The 25,609-nt window shown below is 40.5% G+C and overlaps 1 protein-coding gene across 1 annotated transcript in view; it reads right to left on the bottom strand.

Moving 5' to 3' along the window:
* Positions 1-659: 659 nt before the first annotated feature.
* Positions 660-25,609, bottom strand: part of C4H14orf39 (chromosome 4 C14orf39 homolog) — a 40,893-nt gene continuing 15,943 nt past the window's right edge. Inside the window, exons 7-16 of the mRNA XM_034767914.1 lie at positions 24,934-25,028; positions 21,080-21,219; positions 20,491-20,570; positions 17,476-17,561; positions 17,301-17,365; positions 15,445-15,515; positions 10,198-10,361; positions 8,193-8,328; positions 6,466-6,523; positions 660-936 (exon numbers count right to left, since the gene is read on the bottom strand). Of these exons, the coding sequence (XP_034623805.1) occupies positions 734-936; positions 6,466-6,523; positions 8,193-8,328; positions 10,198-10,361; positions 15,445-15,515; positions 17,301-17,365; positions 17,476-17,561; positions 20,491-20,570; positions 21,080-21,219; positions 24,934-25,028 (1,098 nt within the window). The 3' untranslated portion in view covers positions 660-733. The remainder of the gene's footprint in view (positions 937-6,465; positions 6,524-8,192; positions 8,329-10,197; positions 10,362-15,444; positions 15,516-17,300; positions 17,366-17,475; positions 17,562-20,490; positions 20,571-21,079; positions 21,220-24,933; positions 25,029-25,609) is intronic.

The raw sequence follows: 25,609 nt of genomic DNA on the forward strand, positions 1-25,609 counted from the left end.
TGGAATTTAGGCACTTAACTCCTTTTGTGCATTCAGGCCAAAATACCAAATACTCTAATTACAGAATTACTTCAGTTTGCAAAGTTGACTAAAACACTCACTCACAAAACCATATACGATAATTGACAAACAAGTTTATTTTAAAAATGTGTACATTTTTACTTTAAATGAGACAATCGGCCGATTTCTGAATGCTGTATTTAGCCCAATAAACAAATTCAAACAGTGTTTAATGCTGCAGTAAAATGGTTAATTTTTTTTTTACAATAAATGAGTTAACTAAAACCATACAAAACAGTATTTATACCACTGACAACAAGTGTTCTGTTGCTATAACTGACACCAAAACCAGCCTCCATTTTTTGATATCATACATTTAATTTATTCAACATGGAGGTTTAATACTCAGTAAAAGGTACTGAATTAACTGAATATGCTATTGCCTATTGATATTTTTGCTGTTTATGTTAACGTGTGCAAGTTAAAGGAGAGCTTATCAAAAGGTTTCAGGCACACAATACATTAAATCATTAAAAGTGATAAAATAAAAATAAAAACATCTCAGAGCATGTATGATTAGTGGAGAATATTTAAATGCTCTTGTACAAGTACAGTAATGTCACCTTACATTAAATGACAGAGAAGTGAAATGTTATGAATTTTTCTTAAGTTGCTGAAAACAAGGGTCAAGGCTAAGCAGCAAAAATACACAAAAGGAAGTCAAGAAATGTATTTAAAAGAGTGTAAATGGCTTTGTATTTTGTGATGAAGAGTGAAAACCTTTCAGAGAGGAAGAATGTGATGATCTCTGATCCTGTCCAAATGCAAATGGAAAGCTGAAGTCATCTTTTCCATCCCCATATTCATGAGAAGACGACTCTGACGGAAAGGAAAATGTAAACGCATCTTCGTTTTCTGATTTCCCAAATAAGCTTCCTACAGGGAATACATATTTTAATTAGTCTGTTAAAATAAGATTTCATCTAATTTAAGACGATTGCAATCAACAGGCTGTATTTCTGAAATAATGTACTGTACTTTAACATCCTGTTGAATATCAGCATACAATGGCATGTTTATTCATGTATTAGAAATGGAGCTCCCATTACTGTGACACTACGTTCAATGAAGGCTAGCAAGACAATTGCATCTAATTGATTAGAGGCTTTCATGGTGTTCTATAGAGCCCTTCCTGATGGTCCACAGAATGAAATATTTTGAGACAAGCTGTAGAGGGATTGGGTGTTGAAAGGGGAGGTGGTCCATAAAAGAGCTCTTTTCTTATAAAGTGGTCACAAAATGAAAAGCCTCACTGATGGAAGATTGAGTTCACTACGTCTGGACAAAGGGACCACTCGTGGCCGTGGAACAACTTGCTGAGATGATCCGCCAACTCATTCTGTACTCCAGGGAGGTACAATGCTTGCAGGTGTATCAAGTGTTCTACACAGAAGTCCCACAGAATGAAGGCTTCCTGGCACAGGGGAGAGGAGCATGTACCCCCCAGTTTGTTGATATAGAACATCGCCGTGGTGTTGTCTGTCATCACTGATACACATCTCCCTGCTAGGTGGGCTCTGAAAGTCTGACATGCCAGGCGCACTGCTCTCAACTCTCTGACATTGATGTGTAGAGCGAGACCCGCCTGAGATTAGAGGCCTTGTGTTCTGAGGTCTCTCAAATGTGCCCCCCAGCCCAAGTCTGATGCATCTGTCACTAGCGAGAGGGATGGCTGAGGGATGGTGAAGGGGACCCCTGCACATACTACCTGTGGGTTGAGCCACCACAGGAGGGAGTTGAGGCAGGGTTACAATCCTGTCCAAACTGTCCCGGACTGGCCAATACACTAACACTAGGCACGACTGAAGAGGTCGAAGTCTGAGTCTGGCATGCTGTACTACGTAGGTACAAACCACCATGTGTCCCAGGAGTTTCAGGCAATTCCTTGCTATGGTGGAGGGGAACTGCCTGAGACCTTGTATGATGTCGCCCAGGGACTGAAACCTTGCTTCTGGGAGGTATACCCTGGTTTGTGTCAAGTCCAGTACTGCCTCCTATGAACTCTATCCTCTGAACTGGGGACAGTGTTGATTTCCCCTTGTTCAGAAGGAGGCCCAGTTCATCGAATGTCATTCTTATGAAGTCGACCTGTGCCTCCACTTGAGACCTGGAGCAGCCCTTGATCAGACAGTCGTCTAGGTACGGGAAAACCCATACCTGCCGCTTCGCGGGAACCCGGCCATGCACTTGGTGAACACTCGAGGTGCCACTGACAGGCCAAAAGGGAAGACTATGAACTGATAGTGGTTGTTGTTCACCACAAACCTGAGGTATTTTCTGTGGGGCGGAATTATCGCTATGTGAAAGTATGCGTCCTTCAAGTCAAGGGCAGCATACCAGTTTCCTGGATCCAATGAAGGGATGATGGAGGCCAAAGACACCATGCGGAACTTGAGCTTCTTCACAAACTTGTTGAGTTCTCGCAGGTCTAAGATGGGCCTGAGCCCACCTTTGGCTTTCGGTATTAGGAAATACCAGGAATAGAAATCCCTGCCCCTTTGCTCATGAAGAATCTCTTCCACTGCCTCTAGCAAAAGGAGTGCACTTCCTTTATAAGGATTTGCTGATGAGAGGGGTCCCTGAAGAGGAAAGGGGAAGGGGGTTGGAAGGGTGGGAGGGCACGGAATTGGATGGAGTATCCCCTGTCTACCGTGCAGAGCACCCAGCGGTCCAAAGTGATACGGGACCATGCATGGTAGAAAGGGGACAGTCAGGACAAAAAGGTAAGGCGGGGTAGATCCAGTTCTTGTACTGGTGCATCCTCCTTGACCGCACCCTCAAAAGGCCAGTCTGAGGCCGGAAGGTGGCTTGGGATGGCCAGAGCCCTGGCCCGAGGATGGGTGCAGTCTTTTCCTGCCACTCCTATTCCTCCTCCAAGTGTCCTGCCAGTTCTGCAGTTGGTAGAACCACAATGGAAGCTGTGGCTGGAAGTGCCTGTTCTGAGTGGGGGGAGTGTGGAGGCCCAAGGACTTGAGGGTGGCCCTTAAGTCCTTTAGACTGTGGAGTCTTTTATCTGTTTTGTCATAAAAGAGGGCTGAAGTGGGCAGAGGGATGTGCTGGCCGCTGCTTCCCGCAGTCCCCATTGGCCTGGAGCACTGAACCACGGCCAGTGGGAGCCGTGATTGGCCGAACCTGCAGATGCAGCAGGTAAACAAACTGGCCTGGCCCGCCAGGGTGTTTACCCAGGCGGGCCGCTGCCAAAGGTTGCGGATCCCTGGATCAGACCTTCCTCCCAAATAGGTCTAGTTTTTTAGCATCCCTATTTTTAGGGGAGGGCCCCTGGTAGCCCTGGCGCTTGTGCTAATTAGCTGCACCAACCACTAGGGAATTGGGGGTGGGGGTGTAAATAAGTGTTCGTATCCCTTTGAGGGGACAAAGTACCGCATTTCATTTCTCTTGGCCATAGGGTCAGATAGGCCGGGATCTGCACAAGGTCTTTGTGGTCTCAGCAATGGTCTTAATTAATGGCAGGGCAATGTGAGAGTGCCCGGAGTGGGCAAGGATATCAACCATAGGGTTGGCATCCTCTACCTCCTCCTCGATACCCAGGTTCTGGGACCACCCGGCGCAGCAGCTATTGTAGGACCCTGCTGTCCTCCAAGGCTGGGGCCGTCGATGTCCCTGCCACGGTCTCATCTGGGGAGGATGAGGAGGAAAATCCTGGCAATGGGCCCTGCTCACTTCCCTCAGTGCCCAGGGGCTCACGCTGCACCCGGTATTGCTGTGCCACCACATCCGTAGCCTGCGGTGCCAGGGCCACTGGAACCGAGATCATCGGTGCTGATGCTGGTGGTGCCAAGGTTGCTGATGCCGTCAGTATCGAGGTCAGTAGTGTTGGTGCCAGCGCCGCAGGCGAAGGGAGGGGCGTTTGTGGCGCCGCTACCTGTGGTGCTGATGGTGCCTGCGGAGGGATGAAGGAAGCTGACGATACTGATGCGGATCTGGACCTCGACCCCTGGTTCTGTCCCTGGCTCTGATGATACGCCCACCGTGTCCAGAAGGGCCACTGAGTCGAGGGTTGCCACTGCAGTGGCCACGGCGCCGGATAGGGCTGGCGGTCACGCTGGGACCTGGACCTTCTGTTCCTGGTCCTATCAAAGTGGTAGGATTCCGACTCCGAGGTCTCCAAGAAGGAGGACCACGGAGGAGCGGTACTCCATGGTGCCGGCGAGCCGTGCCAAGAACTGGTGGACCAGTGCAGCTCCCCCATGTGGGCAGACTGTGCCAGGGAGAGGTGCGTTGGAGATGAAAATCGGCGCGCCATCATTGCCGGCTTGCCCCTTGATGGGATCGGGGGCCGGGTAGTCACCGGCGACTTGTCTCTCCTCTGCGGGGAGGACGGCGCTGTAAGGCGCATAAGGTCCTGAACCGCCTTGAATGCCTCTGGCGTTGAGGGGAGCTGGAGCTGCCCGCCATGTCGGTCCGGAGAGCGGTGAGGGTTTGAACTCTACTGGACCCCAGAGGAAGCGAGAGTAGACGAGACCCTAAGAGGAGGAGGAGTTGAGGTGACATGGCCTGAATTGGGTTTCCCTGCCGAAGGCTCCCTGGGCTTGGAGAGGTGAGAGCAACCTCCTCTCTGGACTTTTCTTTTTCTGGGGCACCAGGGACTGAGACCGGAGCCTGACAGAAGACTGTCTATGGACAGAGCTGTGGCGATGCTGTTCCTCGGCACTGGCTCACACACCATCGGTGCCAGAGCACTGCGCACCAATGGGGAGGTGCTGGGCGTGGGTTCTGCCGATCCCGGGATGGATTGTGACCAGAGTGCCGCCTCCATTATAAGGATCTTGAGCCTTTGCTCCTGGTCTCTTTAGGTCCTACAGCAGAACACTTTGCAAATTCTGCACCTCTCCTTCTGGTGGCTCTCCCCAAGACACCGCAGGCAGGAAGGGTGTAGGTTGCTCTTAGGCATAAATTTTCCACAGTCCTCGCAGAGCTTGAACCCTCGGGACCGGGGCATACCCCTATACCGGGGGAGCATTGGTGGGGGGGAACCCCCGAAAGGAAACTTATGAACTACTACTAATACTAACTAATACGAGTAACTACTAAGAACTATAAACACGAAGAGTGGACACTGCCCAAATGCGCTGGCAAAGCAAGAGCAACAGTTTGTTCCAGCTAGCTGTCACCGGCGGTAAGAAGGAACTGGGAAGGACGGGGCGGCAGGGCCCTATATGGGGTGCCACGAAGGCACAACTCCAGGGGGCACCCAGGCCGACCCTATGGACACTGCTAAGGAAAAGATCTTCCAGCTGTCATGCATATGGCGTGCACACACCTGATTGGAATTGACATGAACATGCAGTTGAAGAAGAACCACTGCTACAGATAAAAGAACTATTTAACTCTCAGAGTTTTGAATTTCATAACATGGAATTACACTTTCCCATACCAAAAAAAAAAAAAAAAATTCTTAAAAAGGAGTTTAATCCCACAGACATGTGATAAAGATGAGTCTTGTATCACACATATGTATATAATTATATATACCTGCTTTGCTATAGTCTAACAGATAATGACTGGCCTGTGAAGTTCTAGTGCTCCAAATGAGATGAGATGATAATTCCCACTATGAGGTTAGAGAGAGACAGAGGGTGAAATCCTGGCACAAAGCTCCCATTGACTTCAGTGAGGGTAGGCTGTCAACAAGAGGGTACAAGCAGAATAGCTCCCTTGATTTCACTGGAGCAATGTTGATTTTCACCAGTTGAGGACCTGGCCCAGAGGGTCTGATTTTCCTCTCATTCACATCAATTTTAAATTGATTTAGACAGAAGGAAGTAAGAGCAGAGTCAGGTCCAAGGATTTCACTAACAACATGGAAACATTACTTGCACTTTAGAAAGAGATGTCCAAAGATACACAACAACTCCTTCTTACACTGATAGCCCAAAATGTTACTAACAGACCCAATGTGCAATTACAATGAACTGGAAGTCTTGGGGTAACGCATAGGCATTTAGCTGTGCTGTTTCACATTTAATAGGACAGAAATTAGGTTTTTTAATGAGTGACAAAGCTCTCAGAATTGCTTCTTTCACCTTGGTGTTCTATCTCATGGTTTGTTCCAAGTACATCTAATGCCAGACTTCTCACTGCCCCTCCACCGCCTCCCTCTCTCCTCCTACATCTTCTTGCCTCCTCTTTCATGTAAATGTTGTCCAGTCTTTGTGGCTCTCTGATGTAATATTCAGGGACATATTTTGTGCTGTTTCAAATACACATATATACAATGGGCCACAAATTACAGGGTCACAGTTTTACCATTGCACCATTATTGAACAACATTTCTGTCAATCAGGGATCTCTTCTTGAACAGAGCCACAAGTTTAAATGATCAATTACATTAATATGAACAGAATAAACTGGTATATAAAAGTACTTTTCACTTTCAAAGCTTACCAATATCTTTGTGTGGGGAAATAGGGTTTACGTTTCCTGCAGAATAACTTTCATCAGTCTGAAACATAGTAGCCATTATATTTAACAGATGAGAAAACTACAACATAAACTAGAACACTGATATAAGCATTGATTAATTTTACATAATTTCATAATGATTAAAGTTTTTAATTTAGCTAAATTGTTACATATAAAGACATTAAAATAGTGTGTTTTACCTCTTCAGTCAATATTTAAAGATACAAATGATTCAACCACCTCAGTGGTAACTAGTAAAACTACAGTACAATAAAATCAACTTTTGACCAGTTTCTAATTCCGGCAGCATATTCCCGCAAAGGGCTAATGTTGTTCTCATTCCATCTTTAATTCAAAGAAGTAATCAATAACTCACAGAAAGACGGCATCCAAAGTCACCCTATTGGATAGCCTTCATATGACTATTCTTTGGGGTATGACGCTATATCGTACACTGCAAAGAGCTACTGCAGTAAAATGTTGCTGTAATATGATCTCCACGCCGTGGGTGCAGAGGACTGGACTAGATGGTCTCAAGGTCCCTTCCAGTCCTACAATTCTATGATTCTTCTGTTGAATGACATTTGAGCACAAGCACTCACTACTCTAATAAGCCATTTTATACAGATGTTCCGATTAATTACTAATCTTTCCATATGGCTTCTGAAAAGTTCTATAGAGTGGATAACATGAGGGGATCAATCCTCAGCTGCTCTGTGCAGCTGCGGTGTGAAGATGGGGAACAGGGAGGCAAAAATGGCTCCATGCTACATTTGTGATTCCCCATTTCTGGGAGCAGCAGGGGGCTGGTTCAGCTCCCAGTGCAATTTAAACAGCCTAAGCTCTCCATGGAGTTCTATCCATGTCCTTTTGCCCCAGGCTTACACATGGCAGTGGGACTACACAACAGGGCCATCCCACAACAGAAATTCAACCAAAAGATAACTTGGGGTGACGTCATATTCATATTCAGGGCTTGAAAAATCCATTTGCTCTGCATGAGTAGGAAACTTTCCCATGTAAATGATATCGCCTTCTGCAGAAGCTAAGCTTTCTTTAATTTTTTTTTTTTTAAATAAGCCCTAATGTACGGTGGCAAAGTAAGCCTTCTAAACTGGAACTGAGTGTTACTAATGCATTGTTTGCTTGTATCTGCAAAGTCCTGCCAGTTTTCACTGCTGTTTTTCAAGTTGATAAGAATCAACGCAATTTCCTTCTCCTGCCTCTTTGGAAACCTAAGCAGAGGCTGGCACTTGAGCTATACCCTGGGGAGGGGGACACAACGTGAAGGCTGAAGGAAGGGAAGAGTAGCGGAACCACCCCCTCTTTCCCCTGTTCAGGAGCCAGAAGTGGCAGAAGGGTCCTTGGCCCAGATCCTCAAAGGTATTTAAGTGCCTCATTCCCATCAGAATTAGGCACCTAAATACCTTTGAGAATCTGAGCCCTGTTGCTTTCCATTATACCAAAAGCACAAGGGCCAGCCCCAGCGAGAAAAAAATCATACCTGGTCAGAAATTCTCTTACTGAGATTAGCAGTAGAAAAGCACTGCCAAAGGATATATTTTATAAAAGTAAACAAGCTAGTAAACAAGTGACAATGTAAGTGAACACAAAGGATGCTGGAAACCTTCTACACAATCAACAAAGTTTTCTGAGAATACTTCACTTTGTGAAAATCAACTGATCATATCTTTAAGATTCAATATTACCTGGTCTGATGAATTTTCTGCTCCGAATACAGATGAGTCAAATAAATTAAAGCCAGGTGACTTCTGGGCACAGGGCATAAGAAAAGAAAAAGCAGGTGATTTTGGTGCTGGTCCTTCACAACCTAAATTATGATTCCTGTAATGAAAGAAAGGAAGAAACATTGTAAGAAAGCATTTTATATTGAGAGTTATAAAACAGACCCTATGATTTAATAAAAGACCCTTAGGTACACTGGGTTTGATTCTGATCTTATAATAGTTTTACGCTGGTGTAACTTCATTGACTTTAACAGAGTTACTCCTGATTTACACCTATGTGAAATCAGAACCAGGCTTCTTGTTCTACTTTCCTCTATCTGTCATTAATTCCTGTCCTTACACCAACACTTGCTTCCTGTAGTACAAAGTAGGTAAGAATGTTATTCATAAGAACAGCCATACTAGGTCAGACCAAAGGTCCATGTAGCCCAGTATCCTGTCTTCCGACAGTGGCCAAAGCCAGGTGCCTCAGAGGGAATGAACAGAACAGGTAATCATCAAGTGATCCATTCCCTGTCACCCATTCAAAGCTTCTGACAAACAGAGGCTAGGGACATCATTCCTGAACCTGGACCCATTGATGGACCTATCCTCCATGAATTTATCTAGTTCTTTTTTGAATCCTGTTATAGTCTCGGCCTTCACAACATCCTCTGGCAAAGAGTTCCACAGATTGACTGTGCATTGTGTAAAGAAATACTTCCTTTTGTTTGTTTTAAGCCTGCTGCCTATTAGTTTCATTTGGTGACCCCTAGTTCTTGTGTTATGAGGAGTAAATAACACTTCCTTATTTATTTTCTCCACACCAGTGATGATTTTATAAACCTCTATCATATCCTCCCTTAGTCCTCTCTTTTCCAAGCTGAAAAGTCCCAGTCTTATTAAGCGCTCCTCATCTGGAAGCTGTTCCATGCCCCTAATAATTTTTGTTGCCCTTTTCTGAACCTTTTCAAATTCCAATATATCTTTTTTAAGATGGGTGACTCTAAGCATGTCACATGTTTCTCCCCCGAACAGATGCCCCAAGCAAAGAGTTTAAGAAAGAAAAACCACACCGTCTAGCAACTTTTTCATTAGATTAATAAAAATGTTCATCCTTTGAATGTTTCCCACAGTCATAAATAACCCCTGTCTATGGAGTTTTTTCCCACCAGGAGAAGCAGAGTGAGTTCATGGTAGCCAGTCAGAGCCAAAGATCAAACATTGGTTCTTATTTACAGACAAATGCTGTAATACCAAAATCAATAACATACTGTAAAAATATCCCTTAACAGAAGGACTTCCATACCAGGGGAAACATTCAAACTTGTTACAAAATGTGTGGCAAGAAATTGGAAGTAAAAAAACAAAAACAAAAAAATAATCAACCAAATACAATCTCATATATGCAAATTCTCAATAAGAGAAAGCAGTAATGCTGAAAAAGATTTTGTGTGCTGGAGAGCTAGTTAGACATGAATTTCAAATCTAATATGGCAGCAAAAGAAGCCAGTGCAATTTTGGGCTACATAAACAGGCAGATCTTTTTCTCCTGCAGATTCTGTAGTTAAGAAATAATATCAGATTTATGTCTTCCCAATCATTTCCATGGCAATAGAGTGTGAGATCATAAATGCAGGATTATGATTTCATTTCAGTATCATAGAGAATAAGAAGCTAGATTCTGGGGGAGAAGGCCCTTATTTAGGCATTAATGCCTCAAATAAAGCAAAAAAAACCCCAAAGAATAAGTGCCCAGTACACTGTTGAAGGTATAAATGTTCTCTTTCAAGTCTGCTTCAGTATGAATGTCCCTCTGAAACAAAATTCTATTTGCTATCATAATAATTTTAATAAAACCTGAACATTGTTCAGCACTGTCTTGCAGGAAAAAATTGTTTTTGCATAGCAAAATTAATCAAAATGTTTATAAAATGCACATCAACATGACATGGCTCATAAAAGATCAATAAAATTAAAATCCTACAATTCAAATGGAGGAGTTTTAGGGAACTGGGCTTCCTTCCCATTAGATTCTGATGTTCTTATAAATAAAGGCATCTCAGGGGTTTTCAGAAAATGTTCAGTACTTCCTTCTGCTGCTTCAGGATTATCCTCACTTGACTTAATAAAACACTCTGTGTGTACATTCTGTTAAAAAGAAATGTCACATAATAAAAAGCACGCTTATGGCATTTACATCTTTTACAAAATGTCAGTAGTCCTTTTAGCAATAAATATATTGACTGTATTTTTGTCTCCTTTGTTTAGGTAAAAAGTTTAATATTCATAAAAATAAGCTATTTAATCAACTATTTAATAAGCTATTTAATCAACTGCTAAAATTGTAATATCTTTTATTTTTTATTGGACCACCTTCTGTTGATGAAAGAGGCAAGCTTTCAAGTTTACCCAGGACTCGAAAGCTTGTCCCTGTCACCAACAGAAGTTGGTCCAATAAAAGATATTACCTCCCCCACCTGGTATCTCTAATATCCTGGGACCAACATCACTATATCTGCACAGTATAGTTACCTTTGCATATTAAACTATGTGGTTTACCAAAAAAATCACATCTGGATAGAGACCATATATTAAAAATTGCAGCACAAAAAGAAATTTGGGAAACTTATAAAAAGACTGAAAATAGGGATTTAGAATGGAAGAGCCACCTCAGCCTTACTCATCTGTAACAGAGCACTACATTTCTCACTGTGGAACTATTTAGATTTAATGCTTTTAATAGCAGTGGAAAGGGATAACCTTTCAGTACTCTCCAGTGGAATTAGGGGACATCACCATGAGAACATATCTTAGTTCACTGAGACTCTCTCTTCCCAAAGAAAAGGTTAGATGAGAATGGACACTTGAACTCTGAGCAGGAAATCTCAACCAGGACACAGGTGATATTTTTGTAAAGGAGATCCTTCTCCACGAGCAGCACTCAAAATGAGAGCTTTTAATAGAACAACATAGATCTGATGGGTGAAAGTTGACGCTAGACAAATTCAGACTGAAAATCAGGTGTCAACTTTTAACAGTGAGGGTAACTAAGCATTGGAGCAATTTACCAACGATCATGGTGGAGTCTACATTTCTGGCAAATTTTAAATCAAGACTGGATTTTTTAAAAAAAATGCTGTGTCTAGTCAAAAGGAATTATTTTGGGGAAGTTCTATGACCTGAGTTATACTGGAGGTCAGACTTGGTCCCTTCTGTCCTTGGAATCTATGAACCTCAGTAAATGGAATCCTATATTTGGAAGACAGAGCCAAGTAGAACAACTACAAAAATTCTACTGTGATAACTGTATGGGACGTTGGCTATGAAATAAAAAGGTATAAACACACTCCAAAGTTTCAGTAGCCTGATAAAGGATTCCAGGATTTGGCTTATTTAGTCAAAACTGACCTCTACCATGTAACTCTTTTCCCATGAATAAAGAGGCCCTTGCTGCCTGTTCTTAATGAACCAAATCCTACAGTCCTTACTCAGGCAAAAATTGCATTGATCTGAAAACTCAATGAGTTTTACCATGACAAGTTACAAAGTGCAATCTTGTTAGTTTAACAGAGTTAAAGTTCAGTTTTTCCCACCTTTGTCTAGATTGTGCAATTTAAGGATTCAGAAACCTGTGGATGACCATTTCTTGGTTGGGGGATGGTTGTTAGCACATATATATTTGAATATGGGATACTCCTTTACCTGGCTGTGGTGGTTTCAGTGAAATAAGCAGTCCTGGTGTTCAGCAACCAAATTCTTTTGTTTTTTAGATGTGTGTACAAAACACTGAATCAGCACATCCTTCCACCACCTGGCCATATCTCCTCCACAGTCAGCATTATTTGCTCTTCTAGGTTGTGCTGGCTCTTCCCAGAGACCACAGTGAAATTCATAGGTTCTAATGTCAGAAGGGACCAAATCTGACCTGCATAACACAGGCAATATAATTTCCATCAATAATTCCTTTTGATCTAGAGCATATCTAGTGGCATGGAGGCTGTGGCTGCCTTTCACTCTAGCAACCTTGTCCATTGCAACTGAGGATTTAGCACTCTAGTTAATCTGGTAAAAGATGTCTTAATTATTAATTATTCTGAGTAGGTGAAATTTGCCCACACACATGACTGTTCCTCTGCATCAGAGAAGGGGGTGCACGGGGCTCTGTATCCTCTGTAGGTGGCAGAAGTCATCACCTCTACATAGCACAGCACAAAGGGGTATGCATCGCATGAGGCTAAGAGAAAGCGGTCCTGAAGCCTGCTCCTATTGAAATCAATGATAGAGAAGCTGTACATGGTTTGTAAAGCTGCTCCACGCTCTCGCTCACATGGGCTTCACAGAGCCTATTTGCTCTAGCTTTGTGGAAACAGGGAAGGGTTAGGGTTTCACTCCAGTTTATTTGCAATTCTAAAAAAAAATATTTAAAAATTGCAATTCACTTTGATGAAAGCTGATGTGCCCCAATTTTATAAAGCTCTATTTAATGTGTGTGTGAGAGAGATTTTACATAGAGCAGAAAGCTGCCACAAACTCCCCATAGTTAAGGTACTATGTAGGGAGTCAGGGGATACAATATGGGCTAGAGGACAGAGCAATGGACTGGGAATCAGGAGATCTAGATTAGCCACTGACCTGCTGCCTGACTTCAAACAAGTCACTTCACTTCCTTTGTGTATCTTGTGTATTTAAACTGCAAGCTCTTCAGGGCAGGGCCTGTCTCTTACTATGTGTTTGTATAGTGCCCAGCACAATGTACTCATCTCAGTTTGATGTGGTGCGTCCCTGTCCAGCTATCTCAAATAAAAGGGTTGTTGTCCCATTAGGGTCCCCCACCCAACTAGTAGCAGAAGTGGAGAAAGGGAGGAAAGTTTACCTGTACAGAGCAGGGAGAAGCAGGAAAGGGCTGGACCAGGCAGGGCATCTGCTGACTGGAAGAGTATATGGGGGTGGTATTTATACCCCCATGCAGCTCTGGAGAAGCCCTCTTTTACCTGGATTAGGCTGGCAGCACCCACCCATAAAATCTGCCTAGGGACCATGTTTCCTCAGGACCTGCTGTGTGCTTATGCTAGATACCCTTTTTTCCTGGAGGCGGGGAAGGAATTTTTCCCTCACCTCGTGATTGGAGGAGATGGAATGGGGTTTTTTTGCCTTCCCCACAGCAGTTCTGGGTCCTGGTGGGCTGGGGTTGAGGGGATAAGTTATAATGTCGCAACTTAGTAAGTAAAACTCATGGCAGAGGTCCAGGGCATATACTCATTATGGAAAGGATATGGTTATCGGACAAAAGGGAGTGGAAGAGGATCTAAAGGGAATTCTCCCTTAAGAGATCTGAGTACGCTGGGTTCGGGGCTCCTATGTCTGGTACAGTGGGAAGATGACCCACCTCTTTTTTAGCTCCTTTTTGCCTCAGACAAAGGGAGGGCGGTGGACCAGGTTGGGGATTATGTGCCAATGATTAAGAAAATGATGATGACCTGCACTGTACAATTTACTGTTAGGTACGCCCAGATGTTTTAAATGAATAAAGCTGCAACCTAATTAAACCACATACATTGCTTCCTGTCTTTCTTCTGGTATGGCTGGAAAATGGGGCCTGATCTCAGCTGGGGCTTTTAGCAATGAAAGAGGTGCTGGTGGGGGCGCAAGCAATTAGGTGCCAGGGCTCAAGCAATTTTTTTTACTCTCATAACCGATGTGGCAAGCCCAGAGGCACCAGGCTATGATCTGCCACACCTAGAGGTGCCAGGGCTCAGCCCTGGCAAGCTCTGGCACAAATTAAGCACTGGCCTCTAGGTGCCATTGTGATATGTCTGTACATAATGAAGTAGAAATGACAAAAATGTTTAATATTTTATAGGATAGCTTCAACCTGAGCTTCTGCTGGTGTAGATACAGGGGCCCCAGATGGAAAATCTCTGGGAAGAGGTTGTGGTGGCTGAAAGCTGCCACAAGCACCACTCAGCTGAGGGACGATAGGAGTCAGTATAGCCCAAAACTTGGCCAGTGCTGGCTGAAGAAGGCGCATGTAGGCAGGATGATTGAGGTATGTGATGAATCAGCACATCCTCTCAACATCTACCCTCTGTAGAAATTAAATGGCCTTCATGCAGCAAAAGAAACAAGGAAGCATAAGTGGAAGTATCACCATCTGTCCTTACACAAGGTAAATTTCCTGTATTGCACAGAGAAATCAACTGTTGTATGGAAATATAATTTGTACCTCATTCTACCACCTTATTTGAACCAGGCTCTGTATACAATTAATTCCCAAACTATTAGTCCAATGGCAATCTGAATGTAGCACATCTCTACCATAATACAAATACTAATAATAAATCAAAATAGGTTCATACTGGGTAACGCTCCAATTATTTAGTGACTTTAATTAATACCAAAATCCATGAACATGCACCAGAAAATTTCACAAGTTAATGTTGGCCCAAACACACTTTTTTTTTTTTTTTTTTTTTAAAGAAAAGTCCCTGGTTTCTTAATAAAAGTTCTTTATTCAGCCACCTGGAATTCATTGTGCAACAAAAAGCCCATAGATACCACATGGCTCCTGAAGAAAGGTTTGATAAGAGAAAGGTTCAGAGCTCTTATAGATATAAAATGGACAATTTTCACTACCAGCTGATATGGCTTTCAGTAAAAATTGCTTCCAGGAGGACTAATCTTTAATCATCCAAAACAAAAGAAGACATTAAAGCTTGCTTGCTACAGCAACAACTCCTCTGTCCAATCAGCCACAGAACAGAATCTCAGGGACATTCATAGATTATAGTAACCATGTTTTCTCCTCTCTGATAAAACTATAGACGTAAATCATTTTATTGAGGTCCTAGATTCACGAACAAGCTAATTGTGCGAAAAGAATGCATGGTAATTCATAGCAATCTGACCACTATCCAAAAATTTTCTTGCCCTGACAGAAAGCTCCACTTTTTACAAGTATCATTAGTATATTAACTAAAAAAATTTCACATCTTGGAAGATGTGTAGTGAACTTAAGCTATCTTTAGGGATGACTTGGATATTGGAGGAAAATAGAATTTTAACATTGAAAAAAAAAGTCTTTAATATGCAGATAAATAATTATACTGAAGGCTGTAAAAACCAAGGACCAAATCCTGCTCTTCTTGTTCTTGCCAGTAGTCTCATTTCAGGCAGAGTAATCTCATTATTCTAAATAAAATAACTAGTTAAACAAGAAAAATGTTTAACTTACTTGAGATATATATGCAGAATCCTTTGACTTACTTGCTGCTCCCTTATCTGCACATTCAGCATCTTTGTTTCCTATACAAAGAAGTTGGCATTGTTTGTATCACAAATAACAAACAGCATTTATTTTAAAAAGATAGTTCTTGTAGCTAAATGAGAAACCTGATATGGGGAAAGGGTACTTGAAAATGTCTACTAACTTTACATTACTATTCACAGACTCGCAGACTTTAAGGCCAGAAGGGACCACCATGATCTACATATTGCAGGCCACAGAACTTAACCCACCCACTCCTAGAATAGACCCCTAACCTCTGGTTGAGTTACTGAAGTCCTCAAATCATGATTTATGTCTACTCTAGCACTTTTGTCAGTAAAACTTTTGTTGGTGAGGGGTGTGAAAAAAACACATCCCTGACCGACATAAGTTTCACCAACAAAAGCACCAGTGTGGACAGTGCTATGTTGGCGGGAGACGCTCTTCCATTGACATAGCTACTGCCACTCATTGGCAGTGGTTTAATCATACCAACAGGAGAGCTCTCTCCCATTGGCATAGAGCAGCTACACAGGAGATCTTACAGCAGCACAGCTGCAGCAGTACACCTGTGCTGCTGTATGATCTGTAGTGTAGACATAGCCAAAGACTTCAAGTTAGAGACTCCACCATTTACACTAGTTTGGGTAACATTTGTATTGAAGCTGCTGACTTTGTATATTCATCCTACTGATTCTGCAAAGCATTTGATAAGGACGATCAAACCAATTCAAATTCCATGACAATGCTTTTCAAGTGTCCTGTAATCTTAATGGAATCCCACTTTGTGGCCATTGTCCAAGTGGTTTCCCATCATTCTGCCACTTATTCCAATATTATGGAAGCACTGCTTAGGCTGCTATCATTATGCCTGGTTTGCTCTGTTCCTCCTGACTGATGCTACTGCTCTCTGAGAATGTAGCAGACACAAGAACAGAAGTAGACCTGCTGATGTGGAAGCAGTATGAACAGCACACCCATACAAGGAGTGACAGAGGAATCTCCAGGGAGAGGGAAAAAACAAGATGGGAAAGATAAAAGCTAGAGAGAAATGAGAAATGTTATCAGATTTTTTGTCCTACATTTCAGAACCTACAATGTGAGACTTGCAATGTCCCACATATTGTGGGCACTGATCCCACATTGCAATACTGGGAGGTCTAGGTAGGATCTTCACATACACAAACTGCATTACAACTTCTGACAATGATTTAACCTGACAATACCATGGAAATCCAATTGAAACCAAAACTCAAAGACTTGTGATTTTAAAATTACTGGTTCTCTTCTCATATTTCTGTTCTAATTTTGTACCTGTTCTGCATGTATCCCACAAATAAATTCTTATTCCCTTACAATTTACCAAGAAAACTACAGTTACTGTGCCTATTCTCCCAATTCTTCTTTGCCCTTCTATGTCTTTTATTCTCTTATTTTGTGTTGGTTTCCCTTCTTTTTATAAGTTATGTATCAGATCTTACTTAGACAATTAGTGACTCCTAAATCACTTAATTTCTTACAACCCTTTACTTTCCATTTTCTTACACCATTCTGGCCACTGTTTCAAACACTGGCTTCCATTTTTATACATCCAATTTGTGTCTACAATTTCTAGGTCACTTGGATGTCTCAGTACCTCACTGCATCTACAAACTTAAATTGCCTAAGTAACCAAAATTGCAGAAGCAAAAATGGAAGCCCAATTTATTACAGGATGAAAATTTGGCCTCTCATCTTTTTTTATGTCATATGTTTTATCCGGGTATAGAGGAGCTTGCGTTTTGATAGCACTTTCCATCCAAAAATCTCAAATAGCCCATTACCTATTACTGTAGCTTCATTTTCAAACCATTGCTTGCAAGTTGTTTGTTCCTGAGGAACTAGCAATCTAAGAAAACAGAAATAATGCTGCTGTTTGTCTGACTGTGGATTATTTCCATGAAATCCATCTTCATCTATAATTTCAGCAATGAAAACTGGTTTACTAAAAAAAGTTACCTGAACTGCATTTGGTTTTGCAAGCTTGCTATGGATGGAACTTTGGCAATTTTGGGATTGTTAGTCCCTGCAGTCTCATTACATTTCTAAAATACAGGAAATATTTCAAACAAAGGCATTTACAAAATTGTTACTTCAGCAATGATATTTTGACTTTTCCTTAGGCTGTACAAATTCCGTCCTCTTAACCTCTATTTATAGGTCATAACATCCAAATCTTGTTGTTTTTGCTGCTTTTCTTTGGATTACCTCCAGATGAGCATTTTTCTATAGGATGGATTCCCAAATGATGTCCTTTTGCCAATATGACCTCATCAATGATGTATAGAGGGGAATATTTCCTGGTACCTAAAGTAATACTATAATTTTCCTCTTAAAACCCCATTTGTGGCAGCATCATGTTCCATGCCCACATTTGATTTGTCTGTTAGCAAACCCAAATCATTTTTGGTAGTTATTCCTTCACAACCATGGAGAGAGTGTGGCCATAACCTGCCTCCATCTCTAAAGGCCGATATGTGCACACTCCTAAAGTGAGGTACAGTGAGTCTGCAGTTCCTGTGTGTTGGGGAGTTCCAGAAAGCAGAATACTAATACTGCCCACCAGAGTTCCCTCTGGGGTGGTCCTACATGCTGTGTGTAGCACATGTCTGTGCCTTAATGGCACAATGTGGCACTAAGAGCCTAATGAAATGCCTACGTAGCAGAAACACTGTACTTTATAAGGCGCTTAAAGGATTTTTTTTATTTGCAAAACACATACCAAAATGAACTGAGCACCAAATAGAGGACACTCATTAACTTATCTCACTTGTTTGGGATTTTAGAGAATACAGTTAATAGGCCAAATTCTAAGATCAGGTACTCCTGGGCAACACTTTTTAAACCAGTGAGGTTGTACAGGTGTAACAGATGGCAGAATATGGCTAAGTTTGTGCGTTTCCTGTTTCTCTACATCTTTTGCCCTGTGAAGCATTATCCTGCAACTGATGTATGACTTTTACATATTCCGATCATTAAAATCTTTCAGAAGTATTTCATAATTCTGGAATCAAGTGCTTTAGTGGATTCTAAGTGGTGTGGGGCCAAAATACACCTAATTTACTCATGGGTTAGATAGTCTTGTGGTTCAGCATATCTCTAGATTCACTATCTGAAATATTTTAGTTATGAGATATTTTCAAAATTGATGTACTAGACTCAAAGTGAACAGTGAGTCCAAAGTACACCCTGTATTAAGTACCAATATACTGTGTTTCTACTGAATAACTGGACTTTTTCTCTGCTTAGCCCCCTTTGTTCTATTATGGTGTGTTAAATTAAGCCAAGACCTCTTAGACTTCAATCATGCAAAAACATTTACATTTGCTCAACTTTGTCAATAGGCCTATTCACATGCTTAATGTTAAGCCTCTGCATAAACAGGGCCTTAATTAGTATTGTATGTATTTGGAACTAACCTGTACCCTGGAAAGAACTATTTTAACTATATCGTTCCAGTTATTCCAACAATTATCTTAATGTTTGGAGAAATGGGAATGGAACTTAACTCATTAAATACAGAAAATTGATGAAGAGAAAACTTATAGAACATAAAAAAAAATCTGTACTGATTTCGTAATGCTACAATAGTGTATATAGTCTGATTTCAGTGTAAACCTTTGCTGCCAGTGACAGAAAACAAAAACAATCATTATTCAGCATTTGCTGTTTTCACTCTTCTGTAAAGGCATATATGAAATCCAGAAATCAACACTATTATTGGAATAATACTTCGCATGGTCCTTGAAGGGATGACACAATGGGAAATAGGTGGATCTGAGGGCTGAATTATAGACTGGCTTGAAAAAAAGAAGCCAATAGAAAGTCCCACTGCCCTATACGGACAGAGAATGATGGGGTTGATAAGAGGAAGAGGGAAAGGAGCCTTGTATACCCTTCTCTCTAGAGAGACAGAGAATATTCCTTTCTCCTAGAAGGAAGAATTACAGGTAAGAAAACTGCCACAAGCAGGAAGGAAAAGAAAGCCCCCATCACCTTTCTAGTGCTGAAAGCTACTCCTCTTTCACTCTTCTCAAAATGCAAAAATCCACCCTCACCACACACCTAGCTGCCCATAAGTCTACCTTTTCCTTTGACAATTGCTTCAATGTATTATCTGTTGCAGTTATGTATTATTAATATTAAATTCTGCAGCAGCACTTTGACATTCAAGGGCAGCATAAAATAAGCAGCTTTCCAAATTGAAAGCCTGTATTCACAATTAAATACAAATATGAATGCTAGGTACATTTTATTGATTGCTATTTATTTTAATATTTAGTTCCATAAAAAATCAGTTACTGGATGTGCTTTAAGCTGTAGTACATTTCAATATACCACAAAAGCTGTTTTTCTGGGCATGGGAGGGAGAGACAAAATGTAAGTACAGGTTGTTCCAGTGTATGGAGAGGCTCTGTCTGTGCCTTTAAGATATAGGGCTCTGGTTTATTTTCCCTGTCTGATCTTCAAAACTGAGCTGTCAGCCACAGCGAGTCTAATGCGTCTAGGCGTCAGTTCTTTATTAAATTCTTTATTGGGGTAGCCAACTGATGATTGTTCAGTGATTCAAGAACATGCCCGTTTTAGGATGCCAAGAACTTGCTAAACATGCCCAAGTGAATCTCCTGATGTCATTTAAAAGACTTGGATACCATATACAAATGGGGGCATAGTTAGAGACCTGGATTTTGAAAAGAAGGCAATGGTAGAATGCCTAGTATGATCACCAATCTCATTTCATAATGGCCATCAGAGAGTAAAAGCATTCAGTCACTAGTGACTTGAGTTTGATTTGAAACAGCAACCTAAGAGGGAAAGATTCTCTATCCTATTACCAAATCCTGAGCCATCTACCTCCCTGTGTTATCTAGTTTTAAGATACAGTAGCACTGGAAATACTTTAAGTGCTTTTAATTTAAACAAATAAAACATCTTCTGTGGCATCATGGCCTTCTCAAGTGGAGAACTGCATACCTGTGTTTCACTGTTCACTTGGCTCAAGGAAATACTAGCAATACCTGAATGGTCCATGGAATTGTCTTTTTCTTCTTCACCTGCATTATTCAATAAACATTACTTAACATTGTTAGCAGTATTATATTTAAACAATGTGCCCTAATTAAATTGAACTTGTGAATAAAACTAATCAACTTGGCATTTAATATGGATCTGAGAGAAATATATTGCACAGTATGAAAGTACCAGGTGATTTACTGTAAACTAATGTATGCAAAAACTAATGTTTGGAAAATTTCACCAATGTAAAATTTCAAATATTTCAATACAGTGTACTGGATTTACCTAAAATGAGTAAAATACTATCATGTCCTTTGTGGCAGAGAAGAGTCAGGTATCAGAGGTGGGGGAGATTTTCAAAGCACAAAGGGCAGTAAGGCATCCAACTCCCATTGAAAGTCCGAATTAAGTGCCATGGTAAAGACTGTTGATTAGATAAGTTACTATGGTTTCTATATTTTCATTACTTTTTGAACCAAATTCCACACACCCCTGCCCCCCACAAAAAAAATAAAAGAAAGAATATCATTAGAAACACACACTGCACCTGTCTCTGTCCTTTGCGAAGACAGTCTAAAAGTCTGTACAGATTGGACTAATTTCTGAGGAATGCAAGGCAGATGTAATGGTTTATACTGTTGATGTTTCCCATTTAATAACTGTAGATTTCCAATCTCTTCAAACATCCTAAATTAAAAATGGATTCAACAATTAAAAATGAAATTTAGTAAAACATGACTATTCTAAGTGGAGTTTTCAAAGGTGTTTTCTTCCAAAGATCCATACTTCAAGAAAGATCCAAACCCTTTTAGCCCAGAAATCCATCAAATTTTAAACTTTCCTTAAAGCTTGCAAACCAAGCATAAAGAGGTCTTGAAGATAGCAGAAGGTGAAAGTGGCAATGGGTTGATCATAACTAAAGGGACGCAGTCAATTTGAAAGTCTGTCATTATAAAAGAAAAAAAATAAAAGTACTTTCAGGTACCTGCTCTCAAGTCCCCTTTGCATTATTTTGTAATTTTGAAATCAAAATTTCCTAATTTAAAAAAAAAGTTTCTCTTTCCCTGTTGCTGTCTGAAAGATCCACATAACACAGCAACACACACACACAAAAGAGGAAAGGGCCTTGATCTATCAGTGCATTTAAACACATGAAAGCAAGTGTTTACTTTAAGCAAGTGAATAATTCCAGTGAAGTCAATGGGACTACTCACAGGCTTAAAGTTATGCATATGCTTATTGCTTTGCTGGATTGAGGCATAATGAACTAAACAGATGACCATACATCAAGTGCTGTCTAATGCACAAAATAAACAAACTGGAGAAAAAGAGAAGAATCTTTCGGTTATAGTAATCATAGGTATTACTTCTAGCAATAGGGGATACTAAATCTTCCAAAAGAAGTGTGATATTAAAGCTGATGGTGTCATTTTAAGATGTCAAGGAAATCAATGCATGGCAAGTGCTGAAAAGCAACCAGGGATAAAGTTGGAGATAAACCAAGAGCATTTGCTAGGACTACTTAGTTGCATTTTGTTCAGGACTAGCTGTTTGGTGACACCTGTTGAGGCCTTCATTCTGCACTGAATTGGACAAGGCTGTGATATAATGGCGGTTCTGAGCAAAAACTACCTGATACTACAGACCAGATTTTTAAAGCAATTTAGATATCTAAAGATGCAATTGGGTGCCTAGTGGGATGTTCAAAAGCCAGTGGGAGGTAGGCATCCAGGTGCTTTTGAAATCTTTAGGTGCCTAAATACCTTTAACAATCCGGCCCTATGGTAATAAAGTATTTTTACATTATTTATCATTCCAGGAAAATACATCTTTCCATCAGAGCTACTGAAACAAGACTTCAGTCACATGTCATAATTTCTTAAGATGACAAAGATAAATATTTAAATGAAGTCTTAGGAATAGAGACCTTCAAATCAGCTTGGAGTTAAACTTAACACATATACAAGGTGGTTATATATTTTCCCCCTTAAAAATGCTATTGAAAAAATCCATAGGAATCATATGGTCTTTCCTTCTCTCTGACTTAATTGATAATCATTAAAAGAAAAATCAAACTACAGACTGAAGCTCAAAATGTTCAAAATTGCAGCACGAACAAAAAAGATAATTTGTCTTCAGTATCTACTTCAGCTGTATTGTTATTAGTCATCTGAGTAGATAAGAAATCTTTATCTTGATCATAATTGCAAAACAGATAATTCTTTTGGCTTTTTGCCAAGGTGCACTTCAAACGGCAAAAGTAGAGGCTCTAAAGTCAAAATAAAATCTCATGTCCACAGCAGTAATTTCTTTATCCTAGCTTGATGAAGCTGTGAGATATCGGTGAACATGGCCTTGTCTTCACTACAATATTTATTGTTAGAACACAACCTTGAAGAGCCTCATTAACACAATGTTCACGGTGACTTTGCAGTCATCATAGACAAAGACAAGTAGTGCTGAGTATTTTTAACCATGACTAACTGACATGATGCTGAACATGACTTGTCCTTACCTATGAAAGCCTGTGCTTTCATAGTTGGCACTGACTCTTCAAGGTCATGTTCTAAATTTTGTAATACAGACAAGCCCCTTATGAATATTTTTATTCTCTGACATATTATGAACTTTTTCCATTAGTAAATAAAATCTAATCAGTCATGATCTAGAGAGGATGAAAGAATTACAATCACAGTCCATGGAATAGGCTTTCCAGACAGCTTTGGCAAAAATCTCTTATTTGGGAAACAAATATTTTAGATACTCAAAGGGAGAATTAAAATCTCTAGTCAAACTGAGAAACAATTGTGCACTTTGTCTCTCAAACACTTTTGGAAAACCTAGAGCATGAACATTACATATGTCAGTGTCATTTTTTAAGACTTCAACCTTTCTGAGCAATAGCACATTATCTATAACTGATAAACAGAGGGTGGGATTTTTCAAAAGAGACTGAGTCACTTGGGAGCACAAGTCCCTTTGAAAAATCAAAGGAATCTGTGCTCCTAACTTACTTAGGCCCAGGTCCTCAAAGGTATTTAGATACCTAATTCACACTTGAATGAATGAGAGAAATACTTTGGAGGATCTGGATCTTAAGTTTTTTTGGAAATCCCACCTGAAGAGTTTCAGTTTGTTCTTATTTAGTCTTGACTACTGTTAGCCTTTTTTGCTTCTCTTATTTCTGAAGTCTTACCAACAAAAGAGGGAAAAAAGGAGACAGGGATGCATGCTAACATATTCATACAGATGTAATTGATATACATGTCCAAATCATCAGAAATCAAACATTTGAACACATCCTAAGTCTGTGAGAGGACACAAACAGAGACTTCAACGAGTGGGAATTTCTGGAAGAGATTTAAAGGATAGTAAAATGATAAATGCTTCCATTTTTAGCCTAATAAACACTAATTTAAAAGCTTTAAAAATATATCATGTTCATTTTACAAGGAGATCATAATGCAAGACAATTTAGTGCACAACGATCAGGCCAAGTCCTTAAGACATAGTTGGAGCTTAAAATAAGAGTTTTGCAATTTTATATGGTGTTAAGTCCCCATTTTAGTACTCACCAAAGGTCCAATATAAACTCAGGCTGGCCCTGACAATGATTTTCAGTCAGTTGTAAACCAGCTGAAATTAAACTAAGGCTCAGTTGTAAATGACCACTGACTAATTTACTAAGCCATTAATCCTGTCTATACAGCTTTCAATCATGCATGTTTTTAAGAATTAAATTAGGGTTTAGATTGCTTAAGTGGCTCAAAAAATGAACTGATCACAGATGACATTTGGAAGTCTATAAAACCCATATTGTTAGTTATGCACCAAATATTTACAACTCTTTTTGTGTAGTAAAGATGACGTGGCTCTTACTTCTGATTTCATAATAACTGCAGCAATATTCAACAGCTGCAAGATGTATACATAAATCTAAGCAGTGGTGGTGTGAATCAAAGATCAACACTTAACAGATTTGAATTAGATATCTTCAGACAAATTCAGCTTTTTAAAATCAAGTTTTCCGCAGCTTTTACTAAAATAATTAAATCCATTTGTGTTGGGATGAGAAGTGCAGCAGTCATAGCCACAACCAAGGGTGTAGTTTGGGGGGCAGGAGGTGTGTTGTCCCCCCAAACTGCAAGCCTCGGGCAGGCACAGAATTTGCCCCTCCGCGCCACTCATGGCCCTGTTTGCCTGACAGGAGCTGCCCCCCAAATATAGAAGTCAAACTACACCAATGGGCTGGTGAAGCCACTGTGGAGAAGTTGAGCGCGTTCTCTGTACTGGACTGAGGGAAAATTCTAGTGCCCCAGAGATGCCAGACTTTATACACGGTTCCAGGCTTTGCCCCATCACACTTATCCGCAGACTGTAGAACTGAGTTTAAAAGTTTACCTTTCTTTAAACGCCTTCCTTTTCTCTGAATTTTTTTTACTTTTTCCTTCAATAATTTTAGAATGATTTTGATCTTCTGTGCTCCTTTCAAAGTGCTTAAAAAGTAATGAATAAAATAAATGTCAAAAGTCAAAAAATATTAACAGCCTGCCACAGATGTCTGCTGATGTTGCTAAATCTATTCATAGATAGGAGCTCTTTAGATGGTCTCTTTAGTTATTATAACATTACTGTCCCTAAGCCATTTTATTAAGTGTTTATCCAGAGCCTGGCACAGTGGGACCTTCTCTGATTCGGATCCTTAGGCACTACAGTAATACAAATAAATAAATAAATAAATAATACTCAGGTAGGGACTGACTCTGTTCCCACTGCAGTTTTGATTTAACTTTTATGGAATCAGGACTGTCCCTTAGTTTATAGAACTGCAATGGAGCTTCTTGATCATTTTTATGCCTCTGATATAATGAAGTATGTTTCAATGATGGATCAATTTAGGCTATTGTTCCCCTTCTAAATCCTTTATCTATCTGCAGCAAGCCAGCAAGTAGCAAATTAATAGTAATATATCAAAATAAGAGCAAATAATAAAGAATTGGACTAATATATACAGGAAGCATGAAACCAATATCAGATGAAACAAAAATATCTGTCCTAATGCTAAATCTTCACATGA

This window comes from Trachemys scripta, chromosome 4 (assembly GCF_013100865.1).
Source record: "Trachemys scripta elegans isolate TJP31775 chromosome 4, CAS_Tse_1.0, whole genome shotgun sequence".
NCBI classification, from domain to species: domain Eukaryota; kingdom Metazoa; phylum Chordata; order Testudines; family Emydidae; genus Trachemys; species Trachemys scripta.